Source organism: Sus scrofa, chromosome 1 (assembly GCF_000003025.6).
Source record: "Sus scrofa isolate TJ Tabasco breed Duroc chromosome 1, Sscrofa11.1, whole genome shotgun sequence".
In the NCBI taxonomy this organism is placed as follows: domain Eukaryota; kingdom Metazoa; phylum Chordata; class Mammalia; order Artiodactyla; family Suidae; genus Sus; species Sus scrofa.
The window spans coordinates 92,124,212-92,141,548 of NC_010443.5; the positions used below are offsets into that span (position 1 = coordinate 92,124,212).

The 17,337-nt window shown below is 41.2% G+C and overlaps 1 protein-coding gene across 2 annotated transcripts in view; it reads right to left on the reverse strand.

The window, feature by feature from the left end:
- CD109 (CD109 molecule) overlaps nucleotides 1-17,337 on the reverse strand; it is a 159,405-nt gene that overhangs the window by 42,537 nt on the left and 99,531 nt on the right. For both annotated transcript variants that reach the window (XM_001927545.6, XM_021092387.1), the window contains 7 exons: nucleotides 13,651-13,725; nucleotides 12,766-12,826; nucleotides 7,813-7,954; nucleotides 6,740-6,857; nucleotides 4,905-5,018; nucleotides 2,328-2,546; nucleotides 1,218-1,362 (listed from right to left, as the gene is read on the reverse strand). In XM_001927545.6, coding sequence (XP_001927580.3) covers nucleotides 1,218-1,362; nucleotides 2,328-2,546; nucleotides 4,905-5,018; nucleotides 6,740-6,857; nucleotides 7,813-7,954; nucleotides 12,766-12,826; nucleotides 13,651-13,725 — 874 coding nt within the window. The remainder of the gene's footprint in view (nucleotides 1-1,217; nucleotides 1,363-2,327; nucleotides 2,547-4,904; nucleotides 5,019-6,739; nucleotides 6,858-7,812; nucleotides 7,955-12,765; nucleotides 12,827-13,650; nucleotides 13,726-17,337) is intronic.

The window sequence follows — 17,337 nt, forward strand, 5'->3', positions numbered from 1 at the left end:
TCCTGACACCTTGAAGACCTAACGACTCTTTAAGGGTCATTAATCTAAACCTTTCCCTCAGTTACATACAGCACAGCTACATAAATAAACCTTTCATGTGGAAGCTTCGCCTAGAGTGGAAAGTGCTCAGGGGTTATGGGAAGGGGAGGGTGGTAAAGTCAGTGGGCAGCTTCCTGCCGTAAAGGATACTTGTGTCCTGCCGTCCTCAATCTTAGGTTGTCAGAAGCACTCATGGAAATGTCAAAACATAGACGACCTGGGAGTTCCTGCTGTCATGCAGGAAACGAACCCTCCTAGTGTCCATGAGGATGCAGGTTCAATCCCTGGGCTCGCTCGGTGGGTCAAGGATCCAGCATTACTGTGAACTGTGGTGTAGGTCACAGATGTAGCTTGAATCCCATGGTGCTGTGGCTGTGGTATAGGCTGGCAGCTGTAGCTCCGATTAGACCCCTAGCTTGGGAACTTCCACATCCCGCACCTGCGGCCCTAAAAGGATTTAAGAAAAAAAAAACAAACACCATACATGCCCTAACAACAGCCCAAAATTCTGACTGAGTAGTTGGAGAGTTGTTTACAAAGCTCCACAGAAGGTCCTGATATTCTTCAGGGGTTGAGAGCCACAGAAGTCAGAAGCTCTGCTCTGAGAAATAGCCCTTCCCTCCAGCCACAGGCCAGTGTGCCTGGCTACTCAGAGATGGGTCTGCACACCAGAAGCAGCAGGATCACCTGGAAGCCTCTTAGAAATGCAAAATCCAAGGCCCCACCCCAAGCCTCCTAAACCAGAATCTGCCTTCACACAAGCTCTCCCAGTGACTCAAGACCGAGAAGAACTGGCCAAGGACACACAGTTCTCGTTGTGGCACAGCAGACACAAACCCGACTAGTACCCATGAGGACATAGATTTGATCCCTGGCTTTGTTCAGTGGGTTAGGGATCTGGAGTTGCCTTGATCTGTGGTGTAGATTGCAGATGCGGCTAGGATCCCGAGTTGCTGTGGCTGTGGTGTAGGCTGGCAGCTGTAGCTCTGATTCGACCCCTAGCCTGGAAACTTCCATATGCTGCAGGTGCACCCCTAAAAAAGCAAAAAAAAAAAAGAAAAAAGAAAAAAAAAGAAAGAAAGAAAATTTAAAAAAGAAAAGACACCTATAAACAGGTGAGAACATATACTATCATATACAATTAAACCAGTAGGGATTGTGAGACACTCTATTCTTACCAATTGCAGTGACCTGGACTCTCTCACTTCCACTCACTGTATCAGGAGGAAAGGAGAAACTCAAAGTTTTCTGGGTAGTTTGCAGCTTTCGGTCAGTCAAGTCTAGTAAGATGGATTGTGAATACGACTTTTCTATTCCTTCAGCCTGTTGATTAAAAGGAACACAATTAGTAGGGTCTGTCCTCATCTGTTTACAGAGAACAATATGTGGTCAATAGGTCAACAGCCTGGCTTATGTACGTTTAGATAATTACCCACCATGTTTTTGATTCTTGCATCAAATCTGTTAACAAATGTTTACTTTCTAGAGTTCCCATCGTGGCTTAGGTGGAAAACAAATCTGACTAATATCCATAAGGACGCAGGTTTGATCCCTGGCCTCGCTCAGTGGGTTAAGGATCTGGTATTGCTGTGAGTTGTGGTGTAGGACACAGATATGGCTCAAATCTGGCATTGCTGTGGCTGTGATGTAGGCCAGTGGCTACAGTTCCTATTCGACCCCTAGCCTGGAAACCTCCATATGCCTCGGGTGTGGCCCTAAAAAGACAAAAAAAATAATGTTTACTTTCTAGTTAAATTAGACAAAACTTTTCATGGCATGGCAATAGAAATGACAAAAGAAAAAATTAAAGATCATGAGAAACTCTCTGAGGCAGGTCCTATTATTTAGTATCCGGAGACAGAGATCAAATATCATGTGCAAAGGCACCCTAGTCAGAGCTGAGATGCAAACTCAGGGCCATCTCATTCCAGAACACATGTACTTATCCACCATGCTGAGTTCTTTTTGTGCATAATGTCTTCTCTTAAAAAAATCTCTAAAACTGCTTCTACCTGTACTAAAGAATTCCAAAATTCAAAGTCTACATGTCAACTTGGCATGGGTTAATAGGATCCCAGTATCACACAGGTTGTAAATGTAACTGAGTCACACTATATATCTAAAGATGACACTGGCAATTACCTTTAAAACACATATATGATGTGATTTTACATTTAGATGAGAAAACTATTAGGCATTACTGGGAAGGTGGAGAAGAGGATCTAAGAGGTCTTGGCCTCAAAAGCACCTTCTGTTTCCTTTTCAATCATTTAGACATTAGTATTTACCTTCACTAAAATCCTCTGGGTGAGAGCGTCTGAGGCAGCAGGTGAAATCGCTGTGACTGTGATGAGAACTTCCCCCAGACATGTCGGCCTGACCGGGAAAAGCACAGTTGCGCCATCTGCACTGGGAACCAGAACGGTCTGCTGGTGTCCTGTGGCATTTATTTCATTCGAAGCCATGAGAATATCAAATTCATCACTTTTCTCAACGATGATCTTAACCTGGAAGAACATTATAAAGGTTTTGCATAATAAATTGCTCCCCAGCAAAATGTTGCTTTAAGTGCAGTTATATCGTGTGTCCCAAGACTAGAGGAAGATGAGACAGAAAGGTTTGGCCGAGGACAGGGTGAAAGAGTACCAAAAAGTCTAATTCCATCGACCTCGAGACATGTGGGGAAAGGGCAATCTTAGAGTTCCCATAGTGGCTCAGTGATAACAAACCCAGCTAGAATCTATGAGGACGCAGGTTTGATCCCTGTCCTTGCTCAGTGGGTTAAGGATCCAGTGTTGCGGTGAGTTATGGTATAGGTTGCAGACTCGGGCTTGGATCCTGTGTTTCTGTGGCTTTGGTGTAGGCCGGTGCACCTATAGCTCTGATTCAACCCCTAGCCTGGGAACTTCCATATGCCATGGGTACAGCCCTAAAAAAAAAAAAAAAAAAAAAAAAAAAAAAGGCATTCTTCAGTTCTACTTCTAACATTAAACTCTCAAACTCTCATTTTCCCAAGCCATTGAGTGGTAACGCTGTGCCCAGAAGGGTTATTTCAAGTCATGGTATTGTCACCCGCCTGACAGAACAGTGTCAGCCTGGCACACTGGTCTCATTAGAAAAACCTGAGACAACGTCTCTGCTAAAATTATTTCAAGAAAACTACGACTCAGACGTAAGTCCTGAAGCATTATGTCAGTTGTAAACTTTTATAAAATATGTCAAAGTTGCCAGGCTCATCAATAATAGCATTTCTCAGGAGTTCCCATCATGGCACAGTGGCAATGAATCCGACTAGGAACCATGAGGTTGTGGGTTCAATCCCTGGCCTCGCTCAGTGGGTTAAGAATCTGGCGTTGCTGTCGTGTAGTGTAGGCCAGCAGCTGTAGCCCTGATTCAACCACTAACCTGGGAACCTCCATATGCTGCAGGTTCAGCCCTAAAAAGCAAAAAAAAAAAAAAAAAAGAATAGCATTTTTCCATTGTAAATCAACTATAATTAAAAAAAAAAATTTACTGGAAAAAAAATAAAAACCCCTTAAAGTCATCAAACTCTTGTTTTAAAATTCTGTCTCTACCAAACAAATTTGTGATGACCAGTTTCCAAGCTATCTTGATATCAGAATAAGGGGATCTTGGGATCAATGAAAAAAAAAATAACATCTTTTAAGAAATAGCTTGTAGTCATCTGGCTTCAAAAAAACAAACAAACAAACAAACAAACAGAAAACAGCATTTCTCCAGGACTTCCACTGTGAATTTATTTTCTCATCTGTTTTTCAAAATTTATTTTCTCATCTGTTTTTCAAAATATTTCCTGTAGGGATAATAACTATTATTCCTATCTTACAGACGAATGAACTGCAATTAAACTATGTGTTGCAAGTGCCGTAACTGGACACTGAGCCTGGGCTTTGTGACTCCAGCTCTTCTGCTCTTTACGCCATGTTGAGATTTTTTGGGGTTTTTTTGGTTTTTTTGCTATTTAGGACTGCACCCAAGACATATGGAAGTTCCCAGGATAGGGTCAAATCAGAGCTACAGCTGCCAGCCTACACCACAGCCACGGCAACATAGGATTCAAGCCACATCTGTGACCTACACCACAACTTGCAGCAATGCCAGATCCTTCACCCATTGAGGGAGGCCAGGGATCAAACTCGTGTCCTCATGGATACTAGTCAGGTTCATTACCGATGAGCCACAATGGGAACTTCCTGTTGAGAAAATTTAAAAGGAAAATTATAAAATAAGAAACAATTTACTCTCTAGACACAGTGCTTTAAGAGATGATAGCCTTTTCAGGTTAAGAATGTTCATTACAAGCTCAACTTTCTCTGGAGGAAAATCATTTCATTAACACCATGACAGGCTCGATACAATGTGCCCAACCCAGCCTCCAGGGAACTGACTGGCTGAGGAGAAACCAGGCCTCTAACTCAAAAAGCCTTGAAAAACAGAATACTGTACAAACACAATGACAACAAGTATAACTGCATGAGCGAGGTTCCTCAGGAACAGTGCCTGAGTTTCAAACCCAGTCTTAAAAGGAGTACCTTCTTGCCAACATCAGTGGACACAGAAGCAGCAATGCATTCTAGAAGTGGCAGGGGAGCAGAGGAAATGCAGGGGGACAGGAAAGAGAAGCCGTGAGGCAGAGAGGCCATGCTGAACACTAAGGTGAGTATGCTCAGACCTGCTAACAATATCCTGTGACAGTAACAAGTCGAAGAAATTGAGGGCAAAGGATAGCTATTTTAAATCTCCCAGAAAGAGGCAACATGCTTAGATGCCCTAATACTACACAAACCAATCCCCGCACCTTCTTCCTGAAGTGTAAATGATGAACAAAACCTTGAGTATATTACCTCGGTGGCATCTTTCAAATAATTGAATATGGTCACTTCCAAAGCAAATTCTTCTCCTCTGATCACAGAGTAGGGAAGATTCAAAAAAATGAAAAATGGCTGGAAGGCTTGGAGCTGGAAAGAACACAATGAATACAGATTTTACTCAAGTCCAAGTGCTTCACATTTTAAGCAATTCAAAGCAAATCTCAGCAAACCTGTGACACTGACAACTTCACACAGAAATGTCCTCTTGCCTCAACAGAAAACAGTCACGTATCCTCAGTGAAGGGGGTTACATTGATTTATGTTATTTAACATAGCTATCACTACATTTTCCTAAATGCTTTCTAGGAACTAGGGACTTTACACAAATTACTTCATTCAGTCATCACACCTGTGTAGGCAGGAGTTGTGTTCACATTTTTAGAGAAGAAATCTTAAGTTCAGACTTTGTAACTTGGATAAGATGACAGCACTGGTGAACGGAGGGCAGGAACCAGACCCCGGCATGCATGAGGCTGAGGCCAGGCCCCCCCCCTCACCTCTGTGCCATGCTGTTGATTCCACCCTCTGCTCTTAACGCCACTGGCCAGTGAAACAGCATCTGTGATGGACTCACGTAGAAAGTCCAAATGATGTGCCTGCCTTTGTGAGACATACACACATGTGTGTTCCTTATCAGTCACAAAACTCTGATAGCACTAGCCACGTTTCCCATCAGCGCAGTTATTCCCTCTTAGAGGTATGTGGACCTTGGTGGAAATGTCACAGACTGTCATAACAGGGTGCTGGTGGCACTTAGTGGTTGGAGGTCTGCATGCTCAGGACAGTCCCAGACAAGGAAGAGTTGTCTCCCTGTCCCTCATGCCTCTTGACTGTCCCTTCAGACGTTCATGTGGACAGACTACTTGCTGACAATGACCTGGGCTTACAACCTAACTCCACCTTGTATATATAAACCCAAAGCATCTGTCAATACAGAGTGAAATTTTTATGAATACAACTATTTTGCAAATCAAGAGAAAATTACACTGTTTTATTTATAACTTTACCAAAAGTTGCTCACAATTTCAAACATGTACATCAACACAGACTGCACCACCCAAGGTTTCTGAGTTGCTAAAACAATACATGTACATCAAACCTTATTTGCAGCTGAAACACACAGAGCTATTTTATGCATGGCACAAATATTTAAATATGTTACTATGCCTTTCGGTGCCACTATGCTTAGTCGCTTACATACTGACTGTATATTATTTTATCATATATTATTTACCTTTTATTTCTCCTTAGTATTTCACTTAGGGCATCTTATTGATTTTTTAATTAAGTAAGTAGGTATATTATATTGTCTATGCATTTCATTTTGGATGGAAGAGGGGCCAAACAAAATTTCTCCTATAAAAGGCTGGCTTCAGGTACGATAGGGGAAAGCTACTGGTCTAAGACCAATCATGGTTATTACATTCCTCCTGACAATGACGGCTTAGGAAGTGACATGAGATGCAACTTGATCAAAGAGATGCGAAGGATAATTGCTAGGGACATTTTTAGAAATTCTCCTTGTCCTTAAAGAGGGACACACAGGAACATTCTTTTCTGGCCTTTGAAAGTCGTTGGACTCAATCAACAATAAACTTTCTATTAAAATCTTAATACCAAGCTAACGCATATAGATAGCAACTCAGATTCTAAAACGTAAAACCAATGAAAAACAGAAAGGAAATGCCAAGGAATCTCTAAACTGTAATCCACATTATAACCATCGTTTTGTAAAACTCACTTGCAGAGCTGACCCCTTTCTTTGCTTCGGGGCTGTAACCTTTACAAGCAGCCCTTTAATATATTACCTCCACTGGAGCAGGTGTTAGTCCAAAACCTAGATCCTCAGAGATCACAAAAGCAGTTGCAACCCAAGAAGTGATAGAATCAGGTACAGTAACTTCAAATTCTTGGTAAATCCTGGAACTGAAGTATAAACATAAAGATCACAAAACCAAGAACTGACACATTTCAAAACAGGCCACCAAAATCTCAATCACTTTTTGGAAGAATTGAAATTTTCCAAATCATTGACATCTCTAAATTTGTTTAAAGATTTAATCGTAAGGCAGTAGATCCCAAGTTCTCAAGGACTAGGTCATAATAAGGTCATAATACCGCATACTCATCCATATTACAACAAAATCTTTCTCCAAGGTTATATCTTCGAATTAACATCACTTTCATAAACTTTGTATATGAAACTTTATATATATTAGTATATTATACATATATGTATTAGTATAGCTAATATATTTTTTCAAATTTAACTCACTTCGTTTCTCTCAACATGCATAAAATGTTCCCTCTGTGTCTCAAGTTAATGCTGCCATTTGCTTTTTGGGGGTTTACTGGGTTTTGTTGTTGTTGTTGTTTTGAATCTGGCTTAGGTCTTACTTCAAACACCCGTATTTTGAGTGCCAATACGTGGGGACTTCCTGGTTTACCTGCTCAGCCACTGTATAGGTAGCACAGGGTTTTTCAGCTTAGCTAGGTCCTCCAAGGCCATACCTCCTCTGCCGGTGGCTCACAGGGATGTAATGTGAGCAGCCACAAGGCACAGGGTAGGTTCTTCCCACTGCAAGGCAGCAATGGTACCCTGAGCACTCCTTCCCCGATGAGAACCCCAAGGAAGTCAAATTTGCCCCTCCCTGGAGAAAGTCCCATCTTCTCCTTGATGACCCTCTCGCTGCCTCGATCTGCATGGACTTTATTAAACACTCGATTTAGACATAATAAGCCTCATTCTAAAAATCCCTCCTGGTCTATTTAGTTCTTCATCACACTATGTTTGTACTTACCCATGAGGAAGAGGGCAAAACTTACTGAAAACAAAGACCAAACAAAATATACATGGCCAAAGAACTTTATAAAATTTTACCCCATTTTGGTGTCCAGCCAAATCCAAGTCTCTGGAAAATGTTTCCTGACACGAGGACTGCTACCCAAGGAAAAGTCATGAAAATCTACCAAGTGACCTTCATTTTCCTCCACAAACCTCTCGGCCCACTCGACACTGTCATCTAAAAATAAACATTGATGCCATTAGGAAAAAGTCACTAAAGAGAATGATCCCCAACTCAGTGCACAGAATCATGGCACCCTCAGCCAACGGGCCCTGAGGGTTTGTCTGGTACAGTCCTGTCATTTTTCACAGACACATTAGACCCGGGGAAGTCACATGATGTGACCACATAACCATGTGGCCACTAAGAGCAGAGCCATATCCCTCCCCAAAAAAAGTTCAATGCCAAAATCCACTTATAGATCAGCTGCTAAAAATAAGTTAAATCCTATTTTTAAAGCCACCTCCAACTCTGCCATCCTCCTCTCCTCAGCTGCCTAGTGCTGACTGCCTTTGCCTACACCAGCCACAAGATGTTACAATCATCCAGGTCATTAGCCTTTTTCTTTAAAAAAAAAAAAAAAAAAGCCCTGTTGACATAAAGACGCTAGATCATCTATCTCTATCCTTTCAACTTTATTATAAGCCTAAATTGTTTCAAAATAAAATGTGAAAGGAATTATACTATAGAAAGTACAATACAATAAAGGTAGAAGGATGGGTGGGAAGAGCTGCACCCACAGTCTGTGGGGGATGCAGACAAAGGCACAGTAGGAAGGGCAGCACAGGCAAAACATCTGCCATGCAAAGAACGCTGGACAGAATCTGAATGATGAAGAGGACGGTAGGCTAGCAGAAAAAAATTCATGTTGCATTTTCTCCATCCCATTTCCCTTATGTCTCCAGATAAAAGAGTATCCCGTACAAGAGTAAAAAGTAAGCTAAGTACAAAAGCATGTCCAGAACACAACCACACATATTGGGGAGAGCAGCATAAAATGCGGAGAGAAAGAACATCAGCCCCAATGCGGCCAATGATCTCTCTGCTGTGGAATGGCAAAACCAAGTCGGAATGGCCATTGCCTCCCACATGCCAGGCATGCTGTTAATATCAGCTACCAAGTAATGAATAATAAACTAGAGCTGAGAGAAGACAGGTAACTCCAGACTTGTGAGGGCAGGCAGTGCCGGCCACTACACATGTTTCTGGATTTATCCTCACAACAAGCCTGCAACATAGGTCATCTTATTAGTTCCATGTTTCAGGGACAAACCCAAAGTTTAGGGAGCTTAATGGATTTTCTCAGGGTCATAAAGCCAGAATTCAAAGCCAGAAGCATTTAATGGCAAATTCCTTTCTTAACCACTATGCTGTTTCACAGCCGACAGAGAGAAAGAATTAAGGATGGTTCCAGGTTTCTGACTTGGACATCTGAGTAGATGATAGTTTCATTAACAAAGATATGGAATCATATCACCCCAAGGCCTCCTACATCAGTCAAGTCACACTGGAAAAATGAAGGCTGTGAGGACAGAAAAGATCATAAAATTGGTTTGTAACATATCAAATTTAAGGTATTCGTGGGGCATCAGGGAGAAGAAACATGAGTATTATAAACAGTCGAATTGCTCATAGTTGGGGTTTTTTGACCACTCCTGTGGCAGGCAGAAGTTCCCAGGCCAGGGATCGAAGTGGAGCCACAGCTGTAAGCAGAGCCACAGCAGTGACAGATCCTTAATTGCTGAGCCACAAGGGAGCTCCCAGAGTTGGGTTTAATGAGGAAGGTGTCGTGGAAGAACAAGGGACCAGGGAAGAATTCTACCCAACTGACTGACCACATGGTCAAGGCACTGGGGTGAAATAGGTACAGGAGGAGTCAGTGACCCAGAATAATCAGAAGTCATGACCAAAGAAGACATTTAACAGAAGTAGGGGAGTGAATGCATGTACAAAGAAGGAGGGCAAGCATTTGAAGTGTGAGGGTAAAGAGCAAAGAGCCTGTTAGATGGACCAACCACATGGACATTCAAATCTCCCAGGATGACAACAGGAGTAAGACTGAATCTTTTTTTTTTTTTTTTTTTTTTTTTTGGCTTTTTAGAGCCGCACCCAGGGCATATAGAGGTTCCCAGGTTAGGGATCGAGTTGGAGCCGCATCTGTGACCTACACCACAGCCACAGCAATGCCAGATCCTTAACCCTCTGGGCAAGGTCCCAGATCGAACCTGCATCCTCATGGATCCTAGTCAGGTTCATTAACCACTGAGCCATGAAGGGAACACCCAAGACTGAATCTTCTCTGACAATCATCAATGTATAGACAGGGAAAGGGAAAGTAGGTGACAGAATGCTGATTAAAGAATCCGTAGGAGTTCCTGTTGTGGCTCAGTGGTTGGCGAATCCGACTAGGAACCATGAGGTTTCAGGTTCAATCCCTGGCCTTGCTTGGTGGGTTGGGGATCTAGTGTTGCTGTGAGCTGTGGTATAGGTGCAGACACAGCTCGGATCCCGCGTTGCTGTGTCTCTGGCATAGGCCAGCGGTTACAGCTCCAACTCGACCCCTGGCCCTGGGAACCTCCATATGCCGTGGGAGGGGCCCAAGAAATGGCAAAAAGACAAAAAAAAAATCTGTAATTGAAATTTTTTTCTGGCCACACCTGTGGCATATGGAAGTTCTCAAGCCAAGGATCAAACCCACACCACAGCTGTAACCTGCACCAAAGCTGCAGCAACTTGAGACCCTTAACCCACTGTGCCACACAGGAACTTCCTGAAATTTGGTGGCTTCAAATGATAAGGGGATTTTTAACTGTGAGTTACTGAACAATAGTCTTGAAGTAGCCAAGAAAATACTGAACACTAGGCACCTACTGACCCTGAACCAGAAAACAGGCAAAAACATTAGTGTCAATCACTTGAGAATGTTTCTAGAAACATAAGATGCAACATGGGAGTCAGGTTTCTTCCATCACAGTGAGAAGTTAGAAGACTCGCAGAAAAGGTGAGGGATATGACAGGTATCACAACCATAGAATGAGGACTGCAGTGGCCATCAGGATTCAATGAGTGAACATAAACAAAGATGGGTGAGAGCTGAGAAAGACAGAGAGCCTTTCATCTGCAAAGAGCATAATGACTTCATAAAATCTTTGAGATGACAAAATTATCCTATGAACCTTACACAGAGGCTCAGGTATCTTGTGGTGTCAAGAACCAACCCAAAGCTGGGGAATGTGAGGTAACTGCGAACACCAGACAGAAGTAGGGAATTCACGGCTGTGACAGCTCTGGGGTCTTTCAAGATGATTTCATATAAGAGAAAAACTTCTAGAATCAATCATTTTCATTTATACATTTACTTCCATCAAACTGTTTTATGACTTCTTCCAAAAAGCACACTTCTTTTAATGAGGTAAGTGGTCAACTCTATTCAGCAATTCAGGGAACGAGGATGTACAGATGTGACCCTACCCAGGAAGAACTCTGATTGATGAGGCGCACCCACATGTGTGTGTGTGTCTGGTGTGTGTGTCTGGTGTATGTGTGTGTGTGTGTCTGGCAGCATACTTTAATGGCATCAGGATGATATTCTAGGTGAACAACAACAAGTTGGAGAACAAAAATGTTTCAAAAATACAATGCTTCTTTTAATTAATTCCAAAATAACACCACACTGTTGGTGAGAATGTAAACTGCTACAACCACTATAGAAAACAGTATGGAGGTACCTCAGAAAACTAAATATAGAACTACCATATGCCCCAGAAATACCACTCTTGGGCATATATCCAGATAAAACTTTCCATGAAAAAGACACATGCATCTGCACGTTCAATGCAGCACTATTCACAATAGCCAAGGTATGGAAACAACCTAAATGCCCACTGACATATGAGTGGATTAAGAAGATGTGGTATATATACACAATGGAATATTACTAAGGCATAAAAAACAAAAAAAATGCCATTTGCCGCAACATGGATGGAACTAGAGACTCTCATACCAAGTCAAGTAAGTCAGAAAGAGAAAGACAAATACCATACGATATCACTTATATCTGGAATCTAATATACAGCACAAATGAACCTTTCCACAAAAAATAAATGCACGGAGTTGGAGAACAGACTTGTGGATGCCAAAGGGGAGTGGGAGGGAATGGGATGGACTGGAAGTCTGGGATTAGTAGATGCAAACTATTGCATTTGGAATGGATAAGCAATGAGATCCTGCTGTATAGCACAGACAACTATGAACTATATCTAGTCATTTATGACGAAACATGATGGAGGATAATGTGAGAAAAAGAATGTATATATATATGTGTGTGTGTCTGTGTGTGTGACTGGGTCACTTTACTGTACAGTAAAAAATTAACAAAATAAAAATCACTATTAAAAAAAATAAAATAACACCACAGTTTGCAATACAAATTAGAGGCATAGGATCTTCCAATATGTCCAAAAATACAATTGTATCAGGAAATTATAGAGAGAAAATGGAATGCATTCATTACAAAGATCTAAACATGAGCTGAGGAGTTCCTATTGTGGCTCAGCAGCAACAAACCCGACTAGTATCCTTGAGGACATGGGTTTGATCTCTGGCCTCGCTCAGTGGGTTAAGGATCTAGCAGTGCCTTGAGCTGTGATGTAGGTCACAGATGCAGCTCAGATGTGGCATTGCTGTGGCTGTGGTGTAGGCCAGTGGCTACAGATCCAATTCACCCCTAGCCCTGGGAACTTCCATATGCCATGGGTGTGGCCCTAAAAAAGAAAAAGAAAAAAAATTTTTTTAATAAACAGGAGCTGAAAGAACATTCCATGTATTTCCAAGTACATTATACCTCAAACACTGTAGGATAAGAGAAGAGAAAATGGAAATTACAATATCCACGTTCAACCAGAAAGTATTTATATTTATGTAAGTAACTAAATACATGAGATGAAAGGTATAAAGACTTTAAAAGCACTTTAACAGGTTTTACTTACAAACACCATCAATGAAATCCTTCACGAGGTTTGCATCTGTCAATACCCAGAGGCCACACTCCTAGAAAGAATAATTTTAATTTTCTTTTAAAAGTTTAAATGCTCTCTAAATTGCTAGTCCCCCATACTCCTAACTCACTCTTGTGCATTGGTTTCTGTGCAGCATGTGAAAATATTTCCCTTTTCTTAAACTCTTGCTGATTTTTGATAGGTTAGGTACATACATGAGCATACGTTCCCTCTCTCATACCCGGACAAACACACGCACACGCACACACACACACACACACACACACACACACACACAAGCATGCATGTGCACATACACACACAAGGCAGAAAGAGCCATTTCAAAGTCAAGGAAAGGGATATAAAAGAAAGGAATTATTTGTTTAATGATAATTCCATTATTTCTCTAAAGGTAAATCTATTCATTTTCCTTTAAAACTAGAAAGATGACTATCTTCCCATTTCAAATTACACTTGTATAATATACTGCACTTCTGCAAAACATTTAATAAAAAGTTAACATTTCAGGAAGTTCCTGTTATGGCTCAGGGGAAACAAATATGAATAGTATCCATGAGGATGCAGGTTCAGTCTCTGGCCTCGCTCAGTGGGTTAAGGATCCAGCATTGCCGTCAGCTGTGGTGTAGGTCACAAATGTGGCTCGGATCTAGTGTTGCTGAGGCTGTGGTATAGGCTTGCAGCTGCAGTTCTGATTTGACCCCTAGCCTGGGAACTTCCACATGCCACTTTTTAGAGTACGGCCCTAGAAAGACAAAAAAAGTTAACATTTCTTAATTCAGATCATTAACTCTGAAAGTGTTTGCAACAGTAAAAGAGCGTAATGTATTTGCAAATTATATAGCACACTAAACATACCTGAAAGACCGCAAAAGAATTCATGAACATGCCTAAATAATATCCTGTGTTATAAAGTTCCAATTCATGGACCACCTAAGGAGAAGATAAAATATACAGAATAAATAGATTCATATAGACCTGTTCTGCTCTCTGCCACATTTCTTTTACATAACTTAGCTAACAGACAGCCCTATGGTTATCAAATTTGAAAATGACACAAATGGAAGAATAATGAATAAGTAAATATAATGCTCATAATTTCATCAACCAAAATTACATTTCTTATTTATGCTAATTTTTTATTCTGTTCAGCAATCCAGAGTTCCTAAGATGAGTGGGCCTGTTGACAAGACCAACATGTACAGGTCGGCATTAAAAAGGACTTGGAGTTCCCCGGTGGCACAGCAAGTGGAGGACCTGGTGCTGTGACTTCAGCAGCTCAGGTCACTGTTGTGATACAGTTTCAACATCTGGCCTCGGAACTTCTGCATGACTCATACTTTTGGCAAAGATAAATGGGTTAAATTTGATGGTTAACACAAGTTCTAAAGAATGTCAATGAACTAAATTCTTTGAAATAACAGAGACAATTCACGAATGAGGAAATGCAAATTACGAATAAGCAGAAAAAAATATTCAACCTCACTGATAAAGTGATGCAAATTACATCAGTGAGACAGCTTTTCAAAAACAAACATTTGCCCATATCACATTAACAGTGCTATTTTTTTTAAAGAACAGTACTCATGACTAGCAAGATGAATAAAATAGGCTAGAAGATTGCATAAAATTGGCACCACCATTAAACACAGAATTAGAATAGGACCCAGCAATTCCACTCATATATATATTTATACCCAAAGAACTGAAGACAGGAACTCAAAGAGATCTCTGTATGACAATGTTCATTGCAACACTAGTCACAATAGCCAAAAGGTAGAAACAACCTAAGTATCTATCAACAGAGGGATAAACAAACAAAAGGTGGAATATACACACCATGGACTATTATTCAGCCATGAGAAGAAAAAAAGTTCTGCTACAACACGGATGAGCCCTGAAAACAGTGTGCTCTGTGAAATGAGATGACACAAAAGGACAAATATTGTATGATTCCACTATGTGAAATATCAGGAATAGGCAAATTCATAAACAGAAGTAGATTAAGGGTATCAGGGTTGCTATATGAAGTGGAAAATGGAGGTTACTGCTTCATGGTTACAGAGTCTCTATTCAGAGTGATGAATAGTTTCAGAAATAGTGGTGATGGTTGTACAACATGATGAGTGTAATTATTATTATGAGTATTTGAGTATTGTGAGCATTATTATAAAAATATACCAAACTTTATTTTTTAAAATGAATGCAATGGCAAATTTTATGATATATATTTTTTACTATGGTAAAAAAGCTAAGACAAAATACCCTTTTGATAACATTTTGATACATTTCCCTATTTACATAAGCATTTAAGACAGACAAATTAAGAAAAAGGCAGAAATAAAAATTATGAAAAATTCTAAGTAGAAGTTTAGAAACGCATCAAGTTTAAAATTAAACACCCAAACCGCTGCTTCTGCTATGCTAACAACCACTGCTTCATCCACAGTAAGTAAAGAGCACCAGAAGAAAATAATAGCATGAGAAAACAGAACATTTCATAATGTCTCAACAGGTAGGTCAGTATAGTTAGCCTGACCATAGACAACAGAGCCATGGCCAGACAGGACAGAGGTAAAGGGTTTTAGTTCCATAATGCAAACTCTGCCACAGAACACCAAGAAGTGCAGGATGGCTTTCTGCTGACCATGTGACTTAATGGATTATCTAGGAAGAAGCATCTCTTGCATAAAGTAGTCCTTCTTTCCTCACTAGCTGAGTGAAAAGGCACTGCCAAAGCTATAGCAGGGGAAGACTGGTGTCTGAAGATTAGTCCTGGAAGATCTAGGACACTTAAGTTAATCCAAGGCATGCAAGAGTCTATGGGCAGCACATTTTTAACAAGAACCAAAGAAGCCAGAAGAGTCTCTTATCATAGGCTGCTGACTCCCTCCTCCAGAGCCAGCTCTGTAGAAACAGTAAAGGCAAGAAACTTGGATGAGTGGAAGGAGAAAACCATCGGAAGAGGAAAGGACATCCTGAATTGAAGTCCTGGAGGAAGTGGGTGGCAAAAAGCTGCTAGAGGCAACAGTCGGATGATAGGATGGAGGGAAGGTTTATGTGCGTGCAAGTGTCTGTGTGTGTGTGTGTGTGTGTGTGTGTGTGTGTGTGTGTTTTCCTTTCTCTTTTTTACCAAAGTATGGTTGTTTACAATGCTGTGCTAGAGTTCCTGTTGTGGCTCAGAGGTTAACGAACTTGACTAGTAACCATCAGGATGTGGGTTTGATCCCTGGCCTAGCTTACTGGGTTAAGGATCTGGTGTTGCCGTGAGCTGTGGTGTAGGTCACAGGTGTGGCTCAGATCTGGTGTTGCTGTGGCTATGGTGTAGGTCAGCAGCTATAGCTCCAATTGGACCCCTAGCCTGGGAACCTCCATATGCCAGAGGTGCAGCCCTAAAAAGACAAAAAGACAAAAAAAAAAAATGTTGTGCCAATCCTGCTATACAGCAAAGTGATAACCTAGCAATCCCGCTCCTGGGCATATATCTGGACAAAACTACAATTCAAAAAGATACATGTAGCCCTAGGTTCACTGCAGCACTATTCACAATAGTCAAGACGTGGAAACAACCTAAATGTTCATCAACAGATGAATGGATTAAGAAGATGTGGTACATATACACAATAATGCCATTCACAGCAACATGGATGGAACTAAAGATTCTCAAACTAAGTGAAGTAAGAAAGAGAAAGACAAATACCATATGATACCACTTATATCTGGAATCTAAAATATGGCACAAATGAGCCTATCTATAAAAGAGAAACAGACTCACAGACATGGAGAGCAGACTCGTGGTTGCCAAGAGGGAGGGGAGAGGGAGAGGGATAGATGGGGAGTTTGGGGTTAGTAGGATGCAAACTATTCTATTTAGAATGGATAAGCAATGGGGTCCTGCTATATAGCAGAGGAAGCTATTCCAGTCTCCTGGAGGAAGGCTTTTCAGTTCTGCTCTTGCTTCTCTTCAGATGGTACCATTTCTTTCAATTTCTCTGCCCAAACCAGCAGGCAGCAGGCAGCAGGCTGGCAGTCTGGACAGGATGATACAGGTCAGCACCTCTGCCCTTCTGCTGTGAATGAGAAAGGAAACAGAACCTGGTCCTCCAACTCCTCCAAACCCTCAGGGCTGGGGGTCATCACCTCAGAACACTGCTTCTTTCCAGGCTGTTTTTCCCGAAGAAAAAGCTTAAAAGCGAACCACTGAGTGGCAGGAGGGATCACAGAGACCATCAAGAATAGTTTTCTAGTTCCTGACATCCACCCTCCCCCTCTTTAAACTCACAAGACTTACACAGATGGGAGCCTGATGTTCAGCCTTACCCTACCCTAGGAATTTCCAAATGCCACAAGTGCAGCCCTAAAAACCAAAAAAAGAAAAGAAAAATTAGGTGGACAGACTGAAGCAAAATGTATAATTTCTCACAAATGGATTGATTCTACAAGATGACCAAATTAGCCTACACATATATATCATACTTCCCGATGTTTTGTTAATCACGATGCTTAATTAACGGACATAGGTTATAAAGTCTAGATTTCAACTGA